Here is a 24737-nt window from a genome sequence, read left to right on the forward strand (position 1 = left end):
ATTATTATTCTTTATTGAATTTGTTAGTTGCTTTATTGTGCCCAAGGCAACCCAAAGTGACTTGCCACAAGGCTCTTTGTTGTTAATGAACTCCTCCAAATGACCTATGTATTATTATTGAGCATTCATCCTGATTTGCTTGCACGAAGCTTAGGCGAGGGTTAGATTGTGTTTGATATTTATTCAGTATTTGTTCTCATTTGTTTGTGGGGTGGTCATACTACAAAGAGCATTTATTCTGGTTTGCTTGCTGGGTGTTTATATGTCTTCCTGCTAGTCATTCCTATGTCCCCATCACTTTCCTAAGCACAAAAAGTCTATTTCTGGATTAAAGTGCATTTGCTGTGCTAGAGCAATGCAGCACATATTTTTTTTGTAACCCACTTTTAATTGTGCAAATCTAAAGTTTTGAAATTGTTGTTATTGTTAATTAATTAAATTTCTATATCACCCTTCATCCAATATAAAAATACAAAAATACATCACAATAACAAACAAACAAAAAAATTATCCTCCCTACCCCCACACAGTTTAAAAGTCCATAGATTGTTTTATTAGCCAAAGGCCTGGGAGAAAAGGAATGTTTTTGCCTGGCACCTAAAACTATGTAACGAAAGCACCAGGCTAGCCTCCCTGGGGAGAGCTGTCGACAAGCAGAGAGCCCCCACAGAAAAGCCCCCTTGTTGTGTTGCTGCCCTCCAAACCTCTCACGGAGGAGGCACACGAAGAAGGGCCTCAGATGATGATTGCAAGGTCCAGGTTGGTTCCTATGGAGAGAGGTGGTCCTAGAGTAGGGGTCAGCAACCTAAAGCCCATGGGCCACAAGCAGCCCATGGGGGGGTCGTTTAACCAGCCCATGGACCCGCACCACTCACTCTGGGACCCCCATTGCCCACTCAGTTGGCTCCCGTGTGCCGCGCTAAACCAGCACAGAGCAGAGCGAGGACCACCTTCTGTGACGCTGGCCAGCTTCCCATTGGCTGCAGGAAGGTCCTGCAGCCAATGGGAAGCTGTGCACGCCTCCTCTGCGCCAGAAGGAGTGCAGGAAATAGTGTTTGTGCGCGCACTCACACACTCCGGCCCACCGCAGCGTCTGTGGTACCATGAACCGGCCCAAGCCACAAAAACTTTGCCAACCCCTGTCCTAGAGGTATTGCAGCCCTGAGCTATTTATGTGCTTGAACCCCTCCTGCAAGATACTGACAGTCTAGGGGTGCCATTCGACTACTTTGAATCAACTGACAATTTGCTGCCCTTTCTTGACACCCAAAATCAACTGTCTGAGGTGGACACAGGACACAACCAAAACAATTGTGAGGGTATGTAGGGGAAGAGGCAGAATCTACAGTGTGTAGGGTTCAAGCTTGGTAGGCACTTTATAGGTCAAAGCCAGCCAGTTTCCATATAGGCAGGTTGAATAGCTTATTGGAGTGAAGCATTTTGACATTTTTTTTAAAGACTTTGATTTTAGGAAACTTAGCATATGCCCTGAGCCCAAAGAGCAGTCAAGTTGTGTACAAAATATATATTAATTTTGTCCATTTACTCTTGTTCAGTTCCCGCCTCTTTAAGATTCAGGCTGCAGTCCCATATAGTCTTTATTGGAAGTTAGTCCCACTGAACTCAATACTGCTTTGTTCCAAGCAGACATGTATAGACTCACACTGCACAGGAATTGCCCTCCCCAATATATCAGCCTGCATTGCAAATATAAAATACACATTAGTTAGAATGCCCATTCACTTTTAAACCTGTTTTCTTCTGCTTCCTCCCTTGCTGAACTGATGCATGGCACACAGAAAAAGCTCAAAAAAGTGCCTTTCAGTGTCTTGTGTGACTCTGCTCTGTGCTTCTTAAGAAACAATAACCCTGCCAACTCAAAATTTTACATTTGGAGTGATACAGGTAGGGCACGAGATCTGCAGTCCAAGTGGTAGGAGTCTCAGCTGTCACTAAAGTCATAGGAAATTTAGAGACTCCGTGCTCATGTGAACCTGAGTTTGAATATGGGCTGAAAGTTCAGCTTGCCCCCAAATGTTTACCTGGGTCTATTCCACCCTTTTGCGAAATCCCATTTGGCCAACTCTTTCTAAGACCTCATTTCAAAACCCTATGGACAACAGTTATTCAGATGTTATTCAAGAGGGTACAGGATGAGATACAACATTTATATCTTGCCCAGAGCCCCTTTTACAAAACCTCCTACCCCAGCCTTCATTACCTGTCTCACAAGTCTGCTAAGAACTGTTAAAAAAAATGCTGCAGACATTGTCCTTTGACCCTGTCTGCTGCCTTTTCCCCACCTCCACAGTCTGCTAAGAGTTGGAGAGGGTGAACAAAGACACTTTTGTCACCCTATACAAAACACGAGGGTATAGGATAGGTAGCCAGATGTCCTATATTTTCCAAGAACTGTGTTAGGGGGAAGGGCTGTGGCTCAGTGGCAGAGTACATAGGTTGCATTCAGAAGGTCCCAGGTTCGATCCCTGGCAAGTAAGGCTGAGAAAGTCTCCTGCTTGAAACTCTGGAAAGGGATTGTCAGTCAGTGTCGATTAGTGGTTCCCAACATTTCCCCCCACAGACCACTTGAAATTTGCCAAGCAAGGATCTTGGTGGATCCCTTAATGACGTTTCTGACTGTTGCAGAAACTGCAATTCCACGGAATTCAAATTGTAATACAACCAAAGACAATGCATGAAATAAAAGAAGCAATAAAGATCCAATATACTCAACACAATGGACAGCTTGTCTTGTCTTCAACCACAAATGCCATGGACCACCAACTAAAGGTAGACCCACAGCAGTTTCCTATGTTTAATTAAGTAATCTAATCTAACCCCCCTGTGCAGTGTAGGAATTCCAGCCTTTCTGCCTAGCCTCTGTTTGAAGACCTCCAGCGATGGAGAGCTTACAGTCTCCTTAGGTTATTGGTTCCATTGACAAACTGCTCATACCATCAAGAAGTGTCTCCTAGTGTTCCACCTGAATCCACCCCAGTCTGTTAGATCTAGCCCTGCCCTCTGGGATAGCAGAGAACAAGTTCTATGGAAAAGATATTTGAAGAACACTGTCATGTACCTCCCCAGTCTTCTTTTATCCAGGCTAAACATACCCAGTTCTTCCAATCTTTCCCCACAGAGCTTGTTCACCATACAGCAGACATTCTTCATTTTCCTATTCTGAACACATTACAGTTTGCCAATGTCCTTTTCAAGTGTGGTGCCTAAAACTGGATGCTGTACTCCATTGGCTGGACTAGTGCAGGATAAGGTAGAGCTATTGCTTCTTGTGAACTGGAAACCACAGTTCCATTTGTGCAGCCTGAAACGGCATTAGTCATTTCTGCAGTCACATCCCATAGGTGACTCGTGACCAGCTTGAGATGGACTTAAGTCCTGAGGTCCTTTTGACATATACTACTGCCAAGCCATCCTATAGCAGTGCAGTTCATTTTATTTTCCTAAATGCATTTGTCTGATGAGTTTCATTTTATTAATTTCAGTTTTCCATTCTGTCAAGGTCATTTTGAATGTTACCTCCATCTTCTGAAGTGTTAGCTATCTCTCCCGGTTCACCTGCAGATTTGACATCTCTAAGCTGGTATGATAAAAATGTTGATGAGTACCAACCTTAGGAAGGAACTTCAACAAAATTTAATTAAGCTCAACAGCCCTGAATAGCTCCACAAAACAGAACCAACCCTGATGCTCCAGAACTCCACAGCTTCCCAGAAACAACATTTCCCAGTTCCATGTATTGCTGAATATAATATCCTGCCATTCTGTGCCATTCTGTCACAGAATGATCCCCTCCATTTCCACGGAAAATATGCACTCAGGGCTCCACTGTCACCACCTCCAGGTCCACAAAGAAAAACTCACAACTCTGTAGAATGAAGAACACGAGAACCAAACAAAACTGAAAAAGGAAGCCAGATAACTCTGCAATAAGAAGGAAAGGCAGCTTGCAGAGAGAGGGAGAGACAAGAGTACGGTATGCCACAAATCCATTGCATAAACACCCCACAGCTCCCCTGAACGTCATAAGACCAGATGCCGCCCCAAGAGCATCTCGGAACACAGCCCCACAACAACTCGAGCAAACAGATGAACGCGCACAACTGTGCAAACAGATTCCCATAGCGCTATAACTAAGACCGCACAACCCCCTCCCTTTTCATATCGCCAGCATGCCTTCGTAGAGATGATTGTGCTCACGAATAAACAGCATTCTTAGCTGCGCTGGACAAAAAAGCGCGCGCGCGCGCACATGAAATTGAGCCAAAAGAGGGGGGGAAAGGGGGAGAGAGGGGGGGCGAGTGCAGGAGGGGTTGGGAAAGGCTGCGTGAAGGAGGGGCGGAAGGAGGAGTGGGATGGGGGGAAAGTGGGAGAAGGCAGTCCTGCGCTTTCACTAGAATCAATGCGGTAGAGGATTCCTCCCCAGCATTTTCGAGGAAGTCTGAGGCAATTAGTTCAGTCAGTAGACAGCCTGCAGCCAGCCAGTCTAGGCTGCTCCCAAGGACTAGCGGAGGAACCAAGAAAGGAGAGCGGCTGCAGTCATTCCCTAGGATCTCTGCAGTTTGGGGACTTCGAAAGAGAGACAGACAACTGTTTGGGGGAGGCTGTGTGGCTTGCGGGTGGGCGATTTGAAATTTTGGAGGGAGGGGAGGATAGTATTGCAACTCCCCCCCCGCCACCTCTTTCCCCAAGAGGAGTTTTGGAGCGAGCGCTTGCTTGTGCGCGCGCGTTTTCCTTGGGGGTTCCCGCTTGTTTGCGTGTTCCATTTTCCCCCCCCGAGAGGGTGGGGCGTCGGCGGAGCGATGGGCTTCGAGCTGGACCGCTTCAGCGGCGAGGTGGACCCGGACCTGAAGTGCAACCTGTGCAACAAAGTGCTGGAGGACCCTCTGACCACCCCCTGCGGCCACGTGTTCTGCGCCGGCTGCGTGCTGCCGTGGGTAGTGCAGCAAGGCAGCTGCCCGGTGAAGTGCCGCCGCATGTCGGCCAAGGAGCTCAACCACGTCCTGCCCTTGAAGAGCCTCATCCTCAAGCTGGACATCAAGTGCGCCAACCGGGCGCGCGGCTGCGGCGCCGTGGTCAAGCTGCAGCACCTGGCCGAGCACGCCGAGGCGTGCGGCTACTCGGCGGCCCGCTGCCGCCACCGGGGCTGCGCCGAGGTGCTCAACGCGCGCGACGTGGAGGCGCACATGCGCGAGGCCTGCGCGGCCCGCCCGGCCGGCTCCTGCGAGCGCGGCTGCGGCTTGGCGCTCACGCACGGCGAGCGCCAGGCCGGCTCGCACTGCTGCCTGCAGGCGCTCAAGGCGCACGGCGCCGCCTTGCAGGCGCAGCTGGCCGGCCTGGAGAAGGAGCTCAAGAAGGAGGCGCTGCGCGCCGGCAAGCGGGAAAAGTCGCTCCTGGCGCAGCTCTCGGCCGCCCAGCTCGAGCTCCAGGTGACGGCGCTGCGCTACCAGAAGAAGTTCACCGAGTACAGCGCCCGCCTCGACTCCCTCAGCCGCAGTCTCGCCGCCTCGACGCCCAACAAGGTGAATCCGCACGGAGGCCCGCCTTGGCCCCAGCATCGCCCTTCCTTCCTGCCTGCCCCCCCCCCCGCCAGCCACTCGCCCTCCATCCTCTCTCAGGCGCAGCAAAGAATCCCGCGGCATCCTGAACAGGCTGCGCCGGTTTCTTTGGGGCAAACCTTCCCCCGCTCCCGCTTCGGTGGCTGAAGCGCCCTCTCGCGCCTCTGAGGAAGCAAGTGGCCCAGGCAGGCTCCCCTCTCTCGCACACACCCCGGATGGGACAGCTGCATTGCAGGGCGTTGGACTGGATGCTTCTCAGGGTCCCTTACGTGATGCAGATGCGTTAGTCTGGAAATGAGCTGGGATAGTCGTGGCTTCGAGCTCCGCGTTGGGCAAAAAAGATGATTGCGTCGCGGGGGGGGGGGGTTGGGCTAGATGACCCTTTTTAGTCCCTTCCAACCGAGCCAAAACTTTGGCATCCCACAGAGGGGCAAAACTCAGAAAGGTCATTACCAGCAACAACAACCAGGGGTCTTGTGACATCTTGATTTTATGATTTAAGTTGCCACAAGCCCCCTGGTTGCTGCTGTTGTTGGTAGTCATCCTTCTGCCCCCCCCTCCAAATGACACAGTTTTTGGGTCACAGGACCCAGCGTTTGCGCAGTAAGGCATGGGATCTAGTTTTGTTCCTGTTAAATAATTCCATAAACAGAATGCTGCAGGGTGCGTTTGCATCCTTCCTTCTTTACACCTCCCATATTCAGACCCCTGGCAAGGCAGTTCCAGGACCCCTACGGGACCTCTGAGAATGTGTCATTCATCACATTCAGGCGAAAGCTAGAGGTTTGGCACTGATGTTTTAGTGAGAATAAATACCCCTTTGGAACAAGCACAACAAAAGGAGAAGCAGCTCCCGGTCCCAAGTGCCAGACTTTTGGCATCCTGTGGTGAAAGTTGTGTGTGTGTGTGTAGATAGGTTCCGGGCATACAGAAGGTAGCAGGGAGGAGACAGGATTTTTGTTGTTTATTTTCTTCTCTTTTCCTCATTAGTAAGGCTTGGGAGTCTGCTAAGTGATCAAATCTGTCCCCCGCTTTCCCCTTTGAAATCTATTTTTTTGCCTGCCTGCCCTCCCCCCATCTCCACCTCCCTCTCTCTCCCTTTGCTTACAGACATGTCTGTCAGCTGCAGCTTCAGCCAGCTGGAAGGCTCAACATGAAGGGCAAATATTTACAGCTAAGCTGCTCACCACTAACTTGGGAGAAACAGGACCTGCCTAGGAAAGGAGGGCTACAGAGAGAGAGGAGGGGGAAGGAGAGTACTATCAAAACATAAGAGAACTTATACCAAGTTCCCATGTTCACTGCGCTACATTTTAAAAATGAAACAGCGTTCTTCTCATAACTGTGACAACTGGCCTCTTGGGAAGTCTTTCAGGTGCTACCTTGTGGGGCTTGTTTACTGCAACATCCGTGTGTGTTTAAACACTTTAGTATTTCCTCTCAAACATGGATGAGTGCTGTTTTTCCCCCTGGAAAGCGTTTTCATATTTTTCCAACACACTCTTCCCTCTCATGGCTACATTTGATAGATTTAGTGTTTGAGTCCTGTTTGCATGTTTTGGTCAGAGAGAAAGAAAAACATTAGAAGTTGTAAAGTGGGAGGCACAGAAAATAAGTCTGTTGAGGAAATCCAGATCACAATTTCTTTTCCACTCTTCCTCGCCCCTTAAAAGGGGACTTTTATGAACCCGAAATGGGTGGTTCCCCCCCCCCTGAATTCAACGTTGTTTTTGAATCTCTGTTAGTAACCAGGATCATAGAATAAGGACGCTCCCTGACCTGAAAGCTTTCTAAATGTGACTTGCTAAATAACATATTATTTCTAGAAGAGGCTTAGCTTGAGCGTAAGGTCGCTAGGATCAGCCATTACAGAATATGCACAGAATTTAAAATCTTTAAAACTTGCTCTGATTTCCCAGAATAATAGAGCTCAATGGCAGTGTACTTGCAGGATAGATGCAACAGTCTTCAGACTGATCGTTCTCCCACCTTTTCTTAAAAAAATAAATAAATCTCTACAGAGTTTAAAGAATGCACCTTTCATGGGCATCTTATGCCAATGGACAGCAGTTCTTTCAGTTAGAAAGTGTTTTCTGGTGTCCAACTTAAATCTCTTCTATCTCACCCTCAGAGAGGGTGGAATTGGCTATCCACATCCCTATAGAAACAACCTGGGATAGCTCAGTTGGTAGAGCGTGAGACTCTTTAAGTTCATAGTCATGGGTGTGAGCCTGATGTTGGACAAAAGATTCCAATTTCAGGGGGATTGGACCTGATGAACCTCATGGCCCTTTACAACTCTACGATTTCATGATTATTATTAGCTTCTAAGCTCTGTGCAGATGTTCTAAAACCAGCTAAAATCATTGTATGGGGAAGGGAGTAGGATTGCCCCCCCAGCTCCCCCTGTCCCCAACCCCAATGTATTGATTACCCCTTGAGTACAATCATACAAGTTGTAAGTGCATATCTGTAGAAGTCCTCCTGTCTATCAGTATGTTCCTTCTGCCCTTTGTTCACATTGCTGGTCCTAATCCTATTATGCTTGTGGTGCTGATATGTAACATCACTTCTACAACCTGAGCTGGCCTTTTCTACATACTGTTGCGTTGCTGACTTCACCATCATTCAAAGCAGATCCTGAAACGGCTCTCCTTTTATGAGATCCTGCTGCTTGGGTGACAGTCCCAAAGTGTCGCTAGTTCCTTCTTCTAGTGCTGAGGTCTGCGCTCAGCCCCTACCACTGGTGCATGAATATTCATTGTTTATCCATCTGCTAGTGGCTATCTGGCACTTTCAGAGGTGGTATGTCCCTGTCCTTACCCCCTGTGTTACAGCAATTATTTCAAATGTCTTCCTTGTTGCTTGGAATAAGACTGTGTTTTATTTACATTGGTGCACACCATCACTGTAGATAAAGTTGACTCACATTGGGGTGCTGATTTCCACTGGGTTCCTGCTAGGATGCCCCTTCCTGATGTGAAACCAGTGTCTGGATACCCATGAGAGAGTGTGAAGCACACAGCTTCCTTAATTTCCCTATGTCCTAAGCACTTGAAATTTTTCAAGCCTGATTCTGCAATTCACAGTTGCTAAGGAAGCAAGCTGTGTGCATCTCATAGTATGTTTTTGTGAGTGTCCAGACATGGAGTGATCTCATCATTGGAATATGTAATGTCTGCATCAACTTTTGGTCTTTGTAACTGTTCTGTGGCATTATTAGATTACTCAACTGGGTGTTTTAGTTGCTATTAAAAAAAAAAAAAAGCACATAGCCCCCCAGATAGTGTCTACAGTACGCAGTGTGTGCAGCAATGTTTTCATCAGATTTATGGACACAGCTGGTTAACATGACTGTTTGTTTTCAGGCTGTCCACAAAAAGGCTGTTATGCACTTTTCAGAAAAAGGCAGCGTGTAATCTGCAGAAAGCCAAAAGGTGTCATGTCACCACAAAACTGTGGTGTAGTGCTCAATCAATTACATGTCTTTCACAGCCATTCGGGCAACTTTCCAAGATTAACAGTTTCAGCCAGAAGAAGTGCAATTAGAAAATATAAATCTTTGTGCGCTGGAGAATTGTGAAGGAAGACCAGCACGGGGATTGTCCTGCCACATGGCTCGCTTCGCTGGCGTGTGTGTGGGGAGGGAATGGCTTGCTTCCAGTATTTTGATCCCTGGATTATTTAATCAGACAGCGATGTCAACATAGTTGTGTGCTGCGAAGGGCAAAGGATATAAGCAAGTGGCCAGGCATGCACACTGGGCTCAGGGATTTTGTAGATTCCAAAATATTCAGCCTAGCTGTAGCACCTAATATAAAACAGTGTCGTTCAATAGATTCAACCGCTATGGTCTTGTGACATCAAAACCCAATTTGGGAATGCTACAATTTGGATTGGGAGAATTTTGCGAATATCTTAATGTCCTTAGGTTCTTATCTCTAATCAGATGTCTATAGTCCAAATCCTACAGACAATTTGGAGCTTCCACTTCCAGCTACTGTGGTTTCCTGCCCAAGACAAGTGGGACAAGACCATTTTACTGCTGCTTTGAAAACCATTCTACCAAATAGTTCAGGGCTTACTGAAAAGAGGCACATCCATAGTGCCTTGAAATCCTGCCTTCTCGCTTTGTCTAAGACCATCAACTTGTACATTCTGCCATTTAATATCCAGCAGTGAGAAATATTAGTCATGCAACACATGGCTGTTCTGGCATGATTTGCAGTTCCAGTGCCATGCTATATGCTAAGCCGTTGTGCTGCTACTGCAGTCATGTTGCTCCATCTTGGGCACAGCATGACTCCTAGGGTTGAGCCACTTTGTTATTTTAGCTTTTAGTCTGTGTTAACGGTTTCTGGTACCATATTTACGTGTCCCTTTTAAAAAATTATCTAGAAGTATTTCTGCCTGTGCAGTCAGTGCAATAAGAAACCCTCGCAAATTTAGGGAGATGGTAGAATCAATGATATGCGGTACTTGGAGGAGGGAGTGCTAAGTGGGCTTGGCACGTGACTGACGAGTGAATTTTAAGGAACAACAGAATCTAGAGGGTTCTTTGATTCATATATCTTTCAGGCACAACATCTAGGCAGGGGAAAAGTCTGATAGCCGAGGTGTTCCAAGGTATTCTAAGTCTGCAATTCAATAACATGGAAGCAGTCTCCATTTAATTCAGTGGAGGTTACTTCAGGATTGCATTCTAAGGGCAGTATACTTATATAATTCTCTTCTCTTCATAGTTTGCCTGATGATCCCAACCATTTAATTGGAAGCAGAATTTCCCCACTTTCTGTATACAGTGGACCCTCTGGATACGAACTTAACAGTAATTCATTCCGGGGGTCTGTCCACAACCTGAAAAGTCTGTATCCAGAGGCGCCACTTCTGTGCATGCATGCGCGGTGAAACTTGAAAGTATAAACTTCCGGGTTTGACGTATTAGCAAGCTGAAGTTTACGTATCTGGAAGGATACGTAAGTAGAGGTACAACTGTACTTAAATGGTGCTTCCCCTGCCCCTCCCACTTCCTAAACAGCTATTACTGGCAAATGGTAAATTACCCAGAAACCTTCTGTGACTCAGTAGTGAAACTGAACCTATTGTTTGAGAATCTGTGTGCTAACCTATTCTAATGGGATTGGCTGAGAAATGAGGAAAGTTACGTTTTTACTCAAGAAGTGAGAACACTCCCAGTGTTCAGAATCAAATGTAGAAGGTAGCTTCCTAGCTCCAAAATACTCAGCTGGGATCTGAAGCAATTTCCAGAATTATGTTTAAGAGCTTGACTCAGCTGTGGGTAAGCAGCATGCCAGAACGATCAGATTTGTTGTAGAATCAGATGATCTGAGCTGGGTGGGGTTAAGCATGACCATTTGCAATAAAATGCTTTAAAATAATAATAATTTAGAGTGACAGTGGTAAGTTGTAAAGGAGGCGACTCTTTTAAGAGCTGTTATTTAAAATGGCATTAATATCAAGATGTGAATTTCAAAAGGGCTGTTGGAGCAACAAGTTGTTAGTCCCTTGTGTCGTGGTGCTTTAGAAGCACATCTGCTAGAATTATCACCCAGTTTCCTCCCTCGTATTACTGTGCTAAAATGCAAACAGCGGATCAGTTATGGATATGCATGGCAAGCTAGCAGAAATCTTTTAAAATGCTTAGAACGTTTGTTTGTTTTTAACTGCCAAATATTGTGATGATTTTTATTTTTACTTTTTAAACTAGCTGGTTGATGCATTGCAGATCTTTCTATTTCTCACTCGTCCCCACCATTCTTCTTTTGCTGAGAAACAATCCAATAGTAATGGAAACCTTTTTCTTCAAACTTTAATTACAGCTACCATCCTGAGCGCAGTCACAGGGTTTTGTGACAATAACATTCTTATGTTTCCATTTCTGAACTTATTAGACCTTAAAAGTGGCCTCACAGGACTGGAAGTTTTTGCCTTGAAATATTATCTGACGTCTGGGCCAGGGGGTTTCCGGGAAAACAGTTTCACCTCTTATTCCACTGCTCTCCTTTTAGAAGAGTTGAGCATGCTAGAAAGCCAGATAAAGGCAACAAGAGAAAAGAAAAGAGCTGGGTATTTCTTGAGGCTGATTTTTGATGCACAATCCTGTATTCCCACTCACAAGTCTTAAGTCTCATTTAGTTCAACTGGTCTTACTACAAGGTACAGTAAACTCTAAACTTATGTGGGGGTTGTGTTCCAGGGATAGAGCATAAAGCCCAAATCTTGTATAGTCCAAACTCAGTGGATGCAGTGGTGGTTGGGATTGCCAAAATTTTATTTCCTGGACCCCTTTCTATTTTGTAAAAAAATAATTCAAAAAATTGCCAAGTGTGTAAAGCTGAATGTGCACAAGTTAAATGTGCATAAGTTGTGGGTCTACTGTCAATGGCTACAGGATTTCAGCTTCAGTGTTACAAATGAGACACAAATCAATCCGTTATGGGGGAAGGAATATGACTGAAATAAGTGAGACTTGCTTCTAAGTAAATAGGATTTGGGGGTAAGAATATGCTGTGCCTTGCTCTACCACTAAACAACATTATAGTCCCAAGTATAAACTGCTGTGCAGTTTTACAAGTTAATTTGGATCTCTAGATTTCTGTAATTTATACCAGCTGATACTAGCTCTGGGCTTTTTTCTTTCATAGGAGTGACAGGAAAATATATGATGGCTTGAGCAACTCAGCAGAATGTTTCTCTTTTTTTTATAATATTTTTTATTAGTTTTACAAAAGTTTTTATAACAGACAAACACAAAAAAGAAAACAAACAAACAAACAAGTATAATTTCATAATGTCATTTCATAAACTTCTTTCCTCGGACTTCCCCATACCTCCCCTTTCTGCATCCTCATGTCCAAATTTTATAGCAACTTATAAATGTTTTTTCCAACTCTAATTCGTCATAGTCCTTTCTTATTCTAATCTTATATTACTGCAACCCTTTCTCTCTATAGAATCTCGACATTCTAAACTTCATCAAGTTTATAGTAGTCCTTAAGATAAGTCTTGAATTTCTTCCAATCTTCTTCCGCAGTCTCCTTTCCCTGGTCTCGAATTCTGCTCGTCATTTCCGCCAATGTCATATAGTCAATCACTTTCATCTGCCATTCTTCCACGGTGGGTAGATCTTGTGTCTTCCAATACTTTGCGATCAGTATTCTTGCTGCTGTTGTTGCGTACATAAAGAAAGTTCTATCCTTTTTTTGCACCAATTGGCCGACAATGCCCAAGAGAAAGGCCTCTGGTTTCTTAAGAAAGGTATATTTAAATACCTTTTTCATTTCATTATATATCATCTCCCAGAAGACCTTAATCTTCGGGCATGTCCACCAAAGATGATAAAAAGTACCTTCAGTTTCCCTACATTTCCAGCATTTATTGTCAGGCAAATGGTAAATTTTTGCTAGCTTAACTGGGGTCATGTACCACCTGTATACCATTTTCATCACATTTTCCTTTAAGGCACTACATGCCGTAAATTTAATTCCGGTGTTCCACAACCTTTCCCAGTCAGCAGACATAATATTATGACCAATGTCCTGTGCCCACTTAATCATAGCTGATTTAACTATTTCATCTTGTGTGTTCCATTTCAACAGCAAGTTATACATTCTTGACAAATTCTTAGTATTGGGTTCTAGCAGTTCTGTCTCGAGTTTTGATTTTTCCACCTGGAAGCCAATTTTCCTGTCTTGTTTAAAAACCTCCGTTATTTGATAATAGTGGAGCCAATCTTGTACTTTGGGTTTTAGTTTTTCATGGCTCTTTAATTTCAGTTTCTCTCCATCCTGTTCTAAAATCTCACAATACTTTGGCCATCCGACCTCCATATTAACTTTCTTATGGGCCTTCGCCTCTAAGGGTGACAACCATCTAGGGGTTTTGTTTTCCAACAGGTCTTTATATCTCATCCAAACATTGAACAACGCTTTCCTTACAATGTGATTTTTAAAGGCACTATGCACTTTGATTTTGTCATACCATAAATATGCATGCCAACCGAATGCGTTATTGAAACCTTCTAAGTCCAAGATATCTGTATTCTCGAGGAGCATCCACTCTTTCAGCCAGCAGAATGCTGCTGCCTCATAGTACAATTTTAAGTCCGGCAGGGCAAATCCCCCTCTTTCTCTTGCATCTGTTAATATTTTATATTTTATTCTGGGCTTTTTGCCCTGCCAGACAAATTTCGCAATATCTTTCTGCCACCTCTTGAAACAGTCCATCTTGTCAATAATCTGCAAAGTTTGAAACAAAAATAACATTCTAGGCAATACATTCATCTTAATTACTGCAATTCGGCCTAACATTGATAATCTCAAATTTGACCATATTTCTAAGTCTTTTTTAATTTCTAACCAACATTTTTCATAATTGTCCTTATATAAATTCAAATTTTTAGATGTTAAATTAACCCCTAGGTATTTCACCTTCTTAACCACCATCAAACCCGTCTCTTCTTGAAACTTATTCTTCTCCATATCTGTCAGGTTTTTCCCTAAGACTTTAGTTTTTTGTTTATTCAATTTAAATCCAGCTACCTGGCCAAATTGTTGAATTATCTCCAACACCTTTTTCGTGCTAGTGTATGGCTCTTGTAAAGTCAGAACTAAGTCATCTGCGAAAGCCCTTAACTTGTAATGTTTTGCTCCGACCTGTACACCTTTAACTTGCTGGTCCTCTCTAATCATGTTCAGCAACACCTCCAGGACCGAAATAAAAAGCAATGGGGAAATTGGGCACCCCTGTCGTGTTCCTTTTTCTATCTTAAGTTCCTCAGTTATTACATTGTTTACAATCAACTTAGCTTTTTGTTCGGAATATATTGCACCCATACCATTCTCAAAACCTTGTCCTACCCCCATCCCATGAAGGTTCTTTTTCATAAAACTCCAAGAAATGTTGTCAAAGGCTTTCTCCGCATCCACAAATATCAAAACTGCTTTAGTTCACCTCTAACTTTTCCAAAATGTCTATTATATTCCTAACATTGTCTGAGAGGTGTCTCTTTGGGAGAAAGCCTGCTTGGTCTCTATGAATCTTTTCCATCAATACTCTTTTGAATCTTTTTGCTAAAATGTCTGCAAAAATTTTGTAATCCACATTGAGTAACGAGATTGGGCGGTAGTTCTTCAATTGAGTCTTTTCAGTCTCTGTCTTTGGTATGAGTGAAATATATGCTTCTTTCCACGATTCAGGTGCCTTTTTTCCCTCTAAGATCTCATTACAGACATCCTTTAACGGTTGTATCAACCATTCCTTTAATGATTTGTAATATCTGGAAGTCAGTCCATCTGGCCCTGGAGATTTGCCCAATTGCATGTCCTGAATGGCACCCTCTATCTCTTGTTCTGTTATTCTCTGGTTTAGATCCACCTTACTTTGAGGAGAGATTTTTTGTAATCCATGTTTATTAAGGAATTTATCTATGTCTTCTTCATTTTGTAATCCTTGGGAATAAAGTTTTTTGAAATAACTCACAAAACAGTTTCTTATCTCATTTGGTTTAGATATGGTCCTTCCATCCACTTCCAAACTTGAAACTGTATTTAATTTCTGTCTTTTCTTGAGTTGCCATGCCAAGAGTTTGCCACATTTGTCTGCCGACTCAAATGTCTTTTGTCTCATTTGCTTTATTTTCCACTCTATCTCTTGGTTCATCAATTCCATATATTGTGTTTGATACAATTTAATCTCCCTCAAAATCTCCTGGGACTTTGGTTTTGACCTTAATTTTTTCTCTCCTTCTTTTATCTTTTCCAAAAAATTTTCTCTTTTCTCCTTCTGCTTTCTCTTCTTTATTGAGTTTTGTTGAATCAAAAACCCTCGCATCACAGCTTTACTTGCGTCCCAGATCACTCTTCTTTCCACATCGCCCCTTAGATTGATTTCAAAATAGTCCTTTAAGGTTTTTTGGGCCTTCAAGTGGAACTCTCTATCTCGAAACAGGGTGTCATTCATTCTCCATCTAAACTGACCAGTTGTTGTAAGTTTCATTTCCATCTTCACGGCGTTATGGTCGGAGCAGGTTTTTGGGCAGATTTCTACCTTCTTAATCTTCGGAGCCATTCCACTAGTAATCCAGATTTGGTCGATTCTGGTCCAGGTCATCTTTGCTTGGGAGAAAAAGGTTCCCTCTCTTTCAAGAGGGTTCCTTGTTCTCCAAATGTCTATTAAGTCCATATTTTCAGTCATTTCAAAAAAAGTCTTCGGGAGTCTCCCTTCTTTAGTGAGTATCAGTCTTTGTGTCTTGTCCATGTTTGTAGAAACTACACCATTCATATCTCCCATGATTATCATGTTATATTCCAAATAGTCCATCAGGGTTTCATGAAGTTTTTTGAAGAATTCTGCTTTACCTTCATTTGGTGCATAAATCCCAATTATCAAAAATTTTTCTCCTTGTGCTTGAATCTCCACCGCTAAATATCTTCCTTCTTCATCTTTAAAAATCATTTTTGGGGCCCACTTCTCTTTTACATAAATCACAACTCCTCTTTTTTTCACTTTGTCCGACGAGATAAATTCTTGTCCCAATTTTTTATTCATAAGCAGTCTCCTGTGGGCTCTGGTTATGTGAGTTTCCTGTAAACAAATCACGTCCAGTTGTTCTCTGTACAAAATGTGGAATACTTGTCGTCTCTTCAAAGGCATGTTCATCCCATTACAATTCCAGCTAAGGAATTGCAGGGCCATCTTGTTATTTTTCTGGTATTCCTCCAACTGCTCCCAATTGTTGTTCCTCCTCTGTTGGTGGTGGAAGGTTCTGTCCAAATGAGAGGTTCAAGATATCTATTACACTCCTTTGCTCAGCAATTGGGTCTACAGTTCCTTTCTGTAGATCTTCTTGATTTTTATGCAGGAAGCTGTCTTTATCCTGTGTCGTCTTTATTTTCACCTTCTTCCCCCTATAGTCAAAGGACAGTCCCTGTGGAAATTCCCACCTAAAACGAATGTTGTTCTTCTTGAGCAGGTAAACCAGGTCCTTATAAGAAGCTCTCAAGTCCAGAATATGTTTAGGGATATCTTTAAAGATCTGTATCGGTGAATTCCCAATTTGTAAGGCCTTTTCAAAATGCAGTCTTAATATTTTGTCTCTTTCCTCCTTCGATCTCAAGGTGATCAAGCAGTCTCTCGGTACCTTTCTATTCTGTCTTCTGCCCAGTCTGAATGCCGTTGTGATTTTGATTTCGTCTTCCTCTAAGTCTTCCCAAGCATCAGCAAACTCCTTCGTTAAAAAGTCCGTGAGATTGTCTCCTTCGTCCTCTGGAATTGATCGTAATTTCAGATTCCTTTCTTTTCTTTGTAGTTCCCACAGTGCCAGAGTTGCATCGTGGTCATAGACCTTCCTGGCAATCGGTTCTAATTTTTCCTGAGTCTCTCCAGCAATAATTCTGGCTTCCTCCGCAATTTGACGTGTGGCAGAGTTCTCTTGCGTAAGCTTATTTATAGATTCTGTATTCAAATCAAGTCTTGCTGTCAAGTCTGTCAATTTCTGTGAGTTCTCTGTCAATTTCTTAGTGTTCTCTGCCGTTTGCTTTGTTAAATTCTCCAGGGATTGATTTATCTTAAGAAGGGCTTGCGATACTGCATCCATGGAGACTGCTGTACCTCTTTCTTGTCCTGTTGTCACTGTAGAAGTTATTCCTGAGATCGAGCCTCTTTTCTTGTGTTGCTGCAGCTGTTGTTGATATTGCCTTGTCTTGGCTCTCGTGCTTATCTCGTCTGCTGGGCCACTCATATCCCAAGGTCGTTTCCCACAAGAGCCTTCTCCTAAGAAAATTCCACTGTCCCAAAGCGTAGCAACTTTTAGTTTACCCTCTAGAGGGGGCAAATCAGAATGTCCGCAAACCGAAATAAAGAGTGTTAAAAAGCAAATTTATCAGGAGGCTTCTATAAGTATAATGCAACACTTTCCCAGTAAATAGAGTCCCAGCCTTCCCTGATATAATGTATCCACAAAGTCCCAAAACTTTGTAACAAATAAACAATAAAGCTTCCACTTTGTTACTTTCACAGGAATCTGAAGTCAGTTCAGTGTTCCTTTGTTTTATGAGCAGTTCGTACCAGGTTGGAGGCTGCAGAAAGTTTCCTTTTCCTTTAAATTAGTCATGCAGCTTATAAAGTCACTTTTTCCTCCCCTCTGCCCTGCAAGCTGGAGGGGATAGTCAAAGTCCAAATGTCGGGTTCAAGCATTTAAAAACGATTTTCCCTTACGGATGCAGCTTAGTAACTTTCGTTGCTTTGATTATCATGCAGTCGGGGGAAGGCAGACTTCCTTAGTTTTTGCCTTTCCCGTTTTCAGCCTAATTTCAGGTAGTTTTAATTCGAATAGAGGTTCAGTCTTACTCACGGGTCTTTTTTGTCCAGATTATTCAGGAAGGGAATCGGCGCTCTCCACTAATGGCGACGCGGCTTCACTCTGCGGGCTGGGTAGCGATTCTCAGCACCGCGCTCCCCCGTTGTCGTTCCGGAGCCTTTAAAAAGGCTCTTTCTGCGGTAAAGAGGGGGCGCTTCGGGTGCCCACCGAATCTCCTTGTTCACAGGATCCGTTCCTGTGATTTTAGGGGTCCCCCGCTTGCCGAAGCGGGTCAGACCCGAACTCGCAGAGCCGTCCTCTCTCCGGAGCTCGGAGAGAGAGCAGCCATTAGCGCTGGCGCCGAACCGGAAGTCCTCAGCAGAATGTTTCTCAATGTTAATATAGTTTGACTGACAGCTTCACACTGAAATGCCAAAACGGTGGAGGGGGTGGGGAGCCAAGCTTAAAACATCTGCATTGCGTTATTAGGCAACAATTGTAATTTATGCCATTAATTGGATATGGAAACCAGACATGTTAAATAACTTCCTCAAATTCATGTGTTTGTTTATAACATTTTCATCTTTATAGAATCATAGAATTGTGGATTCTGAAGGGACCATGAGGGTCATCTAGTTCAGTGTTTTTCAACCACTGTTCCGCGGCACACTAGTGCGCCGCGAGATGTTGCCTGGTGTGCCGTGGGAAAAATTGAAAAATTCGAAACATTTTTTAAAAAGTCAAATTTTCGCCCACTAGGCGGGCGCCGGACTGTGTCCACCCTATTTTCCATCCATCCTGGGTGGGGATCAGATCGGATGAGAGCGGACAGGCGGTCCGCTCTCATCCGATTCCCCATAGAGAGCAGCGGGGCTCTGACATCTCCCTCTCCGCACACCATGGTGGTGTGCCTCGTGATTTTTTTCATGAAACAAGTGTGCCTTTGCCCAAAAAGGTTGAAAAACACTGATCTAGTTCAATCCCCTGCAATGCCAAAACCTTTCGCCCAATGTGGGGCTCAAACCCACAACCCTGAGATTAAGAGCCTCATGCACTGCCTACGTGAACTATGGTGTCTGGGATGATGCAAGGTTCATGTGGCTGCCTTTTTCCTGTTTGTTTTTTTCCTAGCAGGGAGGTTGCAGAGGCTGCTGGTGTGCACCTGATTATCATCACCCCAGATTAAATTTTAAGATGGCTCAGACTGAAAATTTAAATAATCAAATTAAATATTTTGAATGGCTTTCGATCATAAGTCTTCATTAATAATAATAATAATACAGTGGTGCTTTACACCACTATATACATAATACTTTACAAACAACAGATATGGTTGGCTCCTGTGAGACAGCATTTTAAAAAATTAAGACCTTTACAAGTTGTAATGTTTATGTTAAAAATGCACACTGTTTTAGTCCAAAACAATGTTTAACTCATGGTGAGATTGGAAATGTCTAAGTTGTAAAGATTCATGGTTGCCACAATCAACCAGGCAGTTATCTGGGTGTGTGATTGTCCGTATCAAATGCTAAAGATACCCACTTGCCATCATCTCTACATAATAATAGTGTTGGTGGGGAGACAGCCCATTGAGAACTAAGAGTTCATACTGATAATTGAGTATCTGTTGCAAAATAATAAAGGAAAACTGGGTTGAGCGGAATGAATTCTTATAGTATAAGTATAATCACTTAGTTTAAAACAAAACATGCATTCTCTCTTCGGTATGCAGGAATGAATTGTGCTTTACTTCTTTATTATTTTCATTAAGAAGAGTTTGGATTTGATACCCCGCTTTATCACTACCCTAAGGAGTCTCCAAGCGGCTAACAATCTCCTTTTCCCTTCCTCCCCCACAACAAACACTCTGTGAGGTGAGTGGGGCTGAGAGACTTCAGAGAAGTGTGACTGGCCCAAGGTCACCCAGCAGCTGCATGTGGAGGAGCAGGGAATCAAACCTGTTTCACCAGATTATGAGTCCACCGCTCTTAACCACTACACCACACTGGCTCTCACTATTAAATCCCACTATAGGGGCAAAAGCACCCAGGCAATCATGGCGTTTACTGTTGTGGTTAAATAATAACCAGAGGGCTTGCTCTTCCAGTGGCTTGAATGATGCATGACTTCTTCAAGAACCCAAATAGTTGGAACGTACAAAACTACACATGGCTTGATTCAAAGCCAGTTGAGGGGGACATCAGTGTTCTCCATGGTTCCAAAAAGCTTTGTGATCAATAGTTGGTGTTTTATTTTTTAAAAAATATATCCCTGACTGGAGCCTTTGGGCATTGGAGTCCAACATCATTTGAAGGGTAACAGGTCTGTCTGCCTCCCCCCCTCCCCCCATTCAAAGCACAGGTGGACCAGAACTAAAATTTGAGTGGGGGGGATAATGCATGCAGCGAGAATTTACAGTGGGGAAAATACAATGGGAAGCAGGCTCTGGGAGAAGCCATAGAGCCTGATGATATAGTTCAGCTCATTCTAAAAGAAATGTATATTTCATTGTATCAACTTTTTATATTTATTTAAAAACAGAGGTCAAAGTTACTGAGCTGCACCTCCAGATCTACAGGGCTTGGTCCTTTTTCATTTGTTTCTTTTCATTTCTCTACTTTCTTAGTGTCATTTCATTCATGTCAGTGAACTTTCTTTGACACAGAAATGTGCGGAGGGATACGTCAGTTGTTGTATTCTTTGGTATTATTGGTCGGAGATTAAAAAGTACTAGAAGAATCCTCCAACTCTCCCAGGAAATAAAATGCTGCCACTTAATGAATCGGATCAATTCCCCATCGAGCACAGTAACGCCAACCCTGAGTGGAGTGCGTCTTGAACTCTGCTCTCCAGGATCTCAAGTAGAAGTTGTTCCCAGCCCTGCTACCTGATACCCTATTAAGTGGAGCTGAAAGAGCTCAGACTTGAATCCTCATACATGCGAAGCATGCATTCTCCTTCTGAGCTATGGCCTCTCCCTTTCAGAATTGAGAAAGGGGGATGTTATGCTAGCACATGGCATTCCTATATTTGGGAACAAACTCTGCAGCAGACCAAGGCGACTTGGTCAGGAAACTGCTTCATAGCATGCATGCATTATTATTTCTGTAATTAAATGTATTAAAAATTAATGGAGAGTTTCCCTGCAGAGTTTTCCTGTAGGATCCAAAATACTTAGTGATGGATGCAGTACTGAGAAGGCATCTGCATACAAATGATTATTAAACTTAACTTTCTTGGTCTAAAGGGAGGGGAAGTTGTCATTACATGACCAACATTCCTACAAATGCTTTGTTAGTAATGCCATTCCACTTCCTGGAACTTTCTTTCATAGGCACACATTGTTCATTTGTAACAACTGAATGCAGTCAAACCACTGTGAGTTTTTTGGTGTGGTGGCTAATCTTGTAGACACTGTGGTGTGAGGTGGAGTATCAAGCATAGCATCTAATTCAAGGGGCCTCCAGGTATTTGGTGAGGCTAATTGCCAGAATTGTGTAAAAATGATTGTGTGCATCAGTCTTTAGTATGGAGAATGTCTACACAGTTTTTGTCTGCTATCATACTTGGTGCCTTATTTATCAATTGCTTCCTAATTTATCTATTTATTTATTTTAAATCTCTTCCCACATCCATAGAGATTTAGCGCAGGCATCCCCAACCTTCGGCCCTCCAGATGTTTTGGACTACAATTCCCATCATCCCTGACCACTGGTCCTGTTAGCTACGGATCATGGGAGTTGTAGGCGAAAACATCTGGAGGGCCGCAGGTTGGGGATGCCTGATTTAGTGCAAATGTCATCTCAATAAATAAAATGTATACAGTCAGGAAGCAGATGTGGAAGGAGGGCAAGAGAGAGAATCATAAGAAGTCCTTGCATTGAGAGTATCTGTGATGGAGAACCCAGCTGTATTCACTCAATTACTGCTGAATGTGAACCTCCATCCATGTTTCTCTCAGGGAGGTGAGCTTTGCTAATAACCACAACCAGTAACTTTGGCTTTTGTGTCACCAGCACCCCAATCTATTCAGTAAGAATTTCAGGATAAAAACTAGCAACAGCTTCACCTTAATATGAGCTGATTTCCTTGATCCAGTACTGAACCTTCAAGAAAACATGACCCTCAAACGATTTTCACTAGAATCTGTGGAAAAAATACAGCTCTATGTCCTCAAGTGTTTTTATGGGTAGAAGCCCTCATCAAACACCAGCTTTTAATGTCATTTTTATGAAGAAAAGCCTGCCCTAAGCTTGCCAGTGTTCAAAGAGTTAAATTGACTTTCCCTGTTCTTTGTAGGGTGAAGAGACTAAAGCGCTGACGCTTGTTCTTCATCGTGATTCTGGGTCTCTTGGATTTAATATAATTGGTGGTCGGCCATGCATGGTATGTTAATCATTGATGTATATATGTGTTTCTTATTAGCATTGGGACCTTTTTTTTGCAGTGGAGGGGATGCTGTTAGGCACATATTCTGCTCTAGAAAGTATTATTTACATGGGCTATCTTCACTTGAACAAATGCTACCCCTATGGATACATTCGCGCCTCTCATGATGTGTTCCCATAGGCATCTGGTTGGCCGCTGTTGAGAGCAAGGGTGCTGACTAGGTGAGCCTTTGGTCTGTTCCACCAGAGCTTTTACTTTCATCTTAGGTAACAGCATAGGGGTGTTCCATCGTACGCACTATGAGGCATGTTCTGTCTCTACTGAACAAGATAATGTCTGCACGTAATGCTAAGCCAAGCAATAGCTTAGTGCAAATGCACAGGCTCCCAGAGGGGAGACTGCAACCACTTTGCTCCTCTTCTGGTCCTGGTGCCGCTGTGAGGTTAAATATCTTAGATATCTTAGACGTCTTTGCTTCTTGTCTGAACCCGAGTTTGACCACATGCTAAGCCAAACTGTGACTTAGCTCCCAGCTGCAGGAGGACCAGAGGATGAGCAAAACAGCCTCAATCTTGTCCAGGGTTCGAAATTAGCAGGGCGCCAGGCACATTTTGCGACGAAAGATTCTCCCATTTGCGAGCACCTCAGAAAGTCTGGGTGCCATTTTTTTGTGCCTGGCTGACATTCAAGGATTACTGAAATGTATTTGCTTTGAAGCCTCGAAGTATGTGTTAAGGATAGACAATATATTAAGGAGTTTAACAATAAAGAGTAGAGTGTTTTGAAAACTGAAGCACGGTGCCAGGATTTTTTAAATTGTAAACACCAAATTAAACATGTATTAACAATTTCTGATATTAAGTGTGTCACTTATGTGAATTGCATATTAGTTCATACTTATCAAAATAATAAATAAAAAGTGTTGCCGACCCCCCCGCTCCCCTGTGGCGGCTAGATGTTTTGTTTTGGCACCCACAGCCCAGGTCCCAGAAGCCATTTGGCTCCTAGCTTTTCTCTCCCAGTTTCTAACACTTGACTCTGGGATACCATGCATTCACCCTAACCTATGGTTTCTTAGACACTGTGTGCAATCTGTATGATGATATTTAGTTTGGGACTTCATGGTTTCACCTCAGCTTTAGCTTGCCCTGGGCTTGGGCTTCTTGTAACTTAAAACAAACTCTTCATATTTATTGGTTGTTGTCCTACTGTATGAACAAAATCAACAGACCTCCCAAGTCTGCCTTGTAATGTATGAAAGGAGCGAGGCTTATTTTCTTGTATAAAGGTTTCTTTGAAATAATTTGGCAAGCTTGTTGGCTAATGCACTTTAATTAAACCGTTTCCTTGTATTTAGCAGCATTTTAATGACACTTCTGTGCAATCTCATTGATGCTGCTAAAGATCCCTAAAGATGTTTACCCAATTAACAAAAGTCGCTTGATAGATTTATCTCGTTCACTGGTATATAGTTATAGATGGGATTGGGCTGGGAATTGTCACATACAGCGGAATCCTGTGCGTGTTTAATCAGAAGTAAGTTATGTTTCGGTCAATAGAGTTTATTCCCAGGTACATATGACTAGAATTGCAGCATAAACCACATATTATGCTATTATATACTTAGCCACTGAACTGTTACAGATTAGTTTTTCCATTTTACAGCCCAATGAAAGTATGGACTGTTCAGAATCTTTAGGGAGTTGGATCAGCCGTAACGAACAACAATTATGTAACACTCTGCTGCCAGGCTCATACTTTTCTCTTTTTTTGCAGGGGGAGTGACATTATGAGCACCATCTCTCCACCCTGCATTGAAAAAGCTTAAAATATGCAAATATTGTACTTATAAAACAACTTTTTTTTGTAAAGTCGCAGGGTTGAGCCAAATGCTCTCCTATTTTTGCCATGTGTAGTAAGTTTTTTCCATAACTGTTTGCAGACATTCTTTGTCCTTTCTCTCTACTTCTTCACTGTCATTTCTCCACAAGTAATCCAAGCAAGTTAGGGATCCTGTTCTGGATACGATGATGCCAAGCTCCTGCTCAGCCAGTCAGTTTTTACTATATCTGACCTTAGTTGCTAAATGAAACCCATTTAGAGTGAAGGCAATATTCATGTACACGTTAGAGCAGTTTTTGCCAATAATTTTTTGGGGGGCAACAATGAAACACTTTTTCAGTCCTGTTATAGAAGGGCGAACCCCTTTTTTCAGCAATCAGTATTTCAGCTCAGTTCTACGCAGCAATGTTCTGAAACTACCTTGCAGAGTTCAGCTTACATGAGAAGCTGCCTTCTACTGAACCACACCACTCGTCCATCTAGCTCAGCTTTGTTTATACTAATTGGCAGCATCTGTCCAGGGTTTGAGACAGGAACTTTTTTCCATACCTACCTGAGACCTTCTACTTGCAAGGCAGATGCTCTGTGCATAGATCTGTGAGGTCTTGGAG

General features: G+C 43.3%; 1 protein-coding gene across 2 annotated transcripts in view; it reads left to right on the forward strand.

Moving 5' to 3' along the window:
* Window positions 1–4402: 4402 nt before the first annotated feature.
* Window positions 4403–24737, forward strand: part of PDZRN3 (PDZ domain containing ring finger 3) — a 191427-nt gene continuing 171092 nt past the window's right edge. Inside the window, exons 1-2 of one of the 2 annotated variants that reach the window (XM_082209323.1) lie at window positions 4403–5540; window positions 22195–22281. In XM_082209323.1, the coding sequence (XP_082065449.1) occupies window positions 4821–5540; window positions 22195–22281 (807 nt within the window). In that variant the 5' untranslated portion in view covers window positions 4403–4820. The remainder of the gene's footprint in view (window positions 5541–22194; window positions 22282–24737) is intronic. The other variant, XM_082209324.1, reaches the window with a different exon arrangement.

This window comes from Podarcis vaucheri (genome assembly GCF_965113315.1).
Source record: "Podarcis vaucheri genome assembly, chromosome: 2".
NCBI classification, from domain to species: Eukaryota; Metazoa; Chordata; class Lepidosauria; order Squamata; family Lacertidae; genus Podarcis; species Podarcis vaucheri.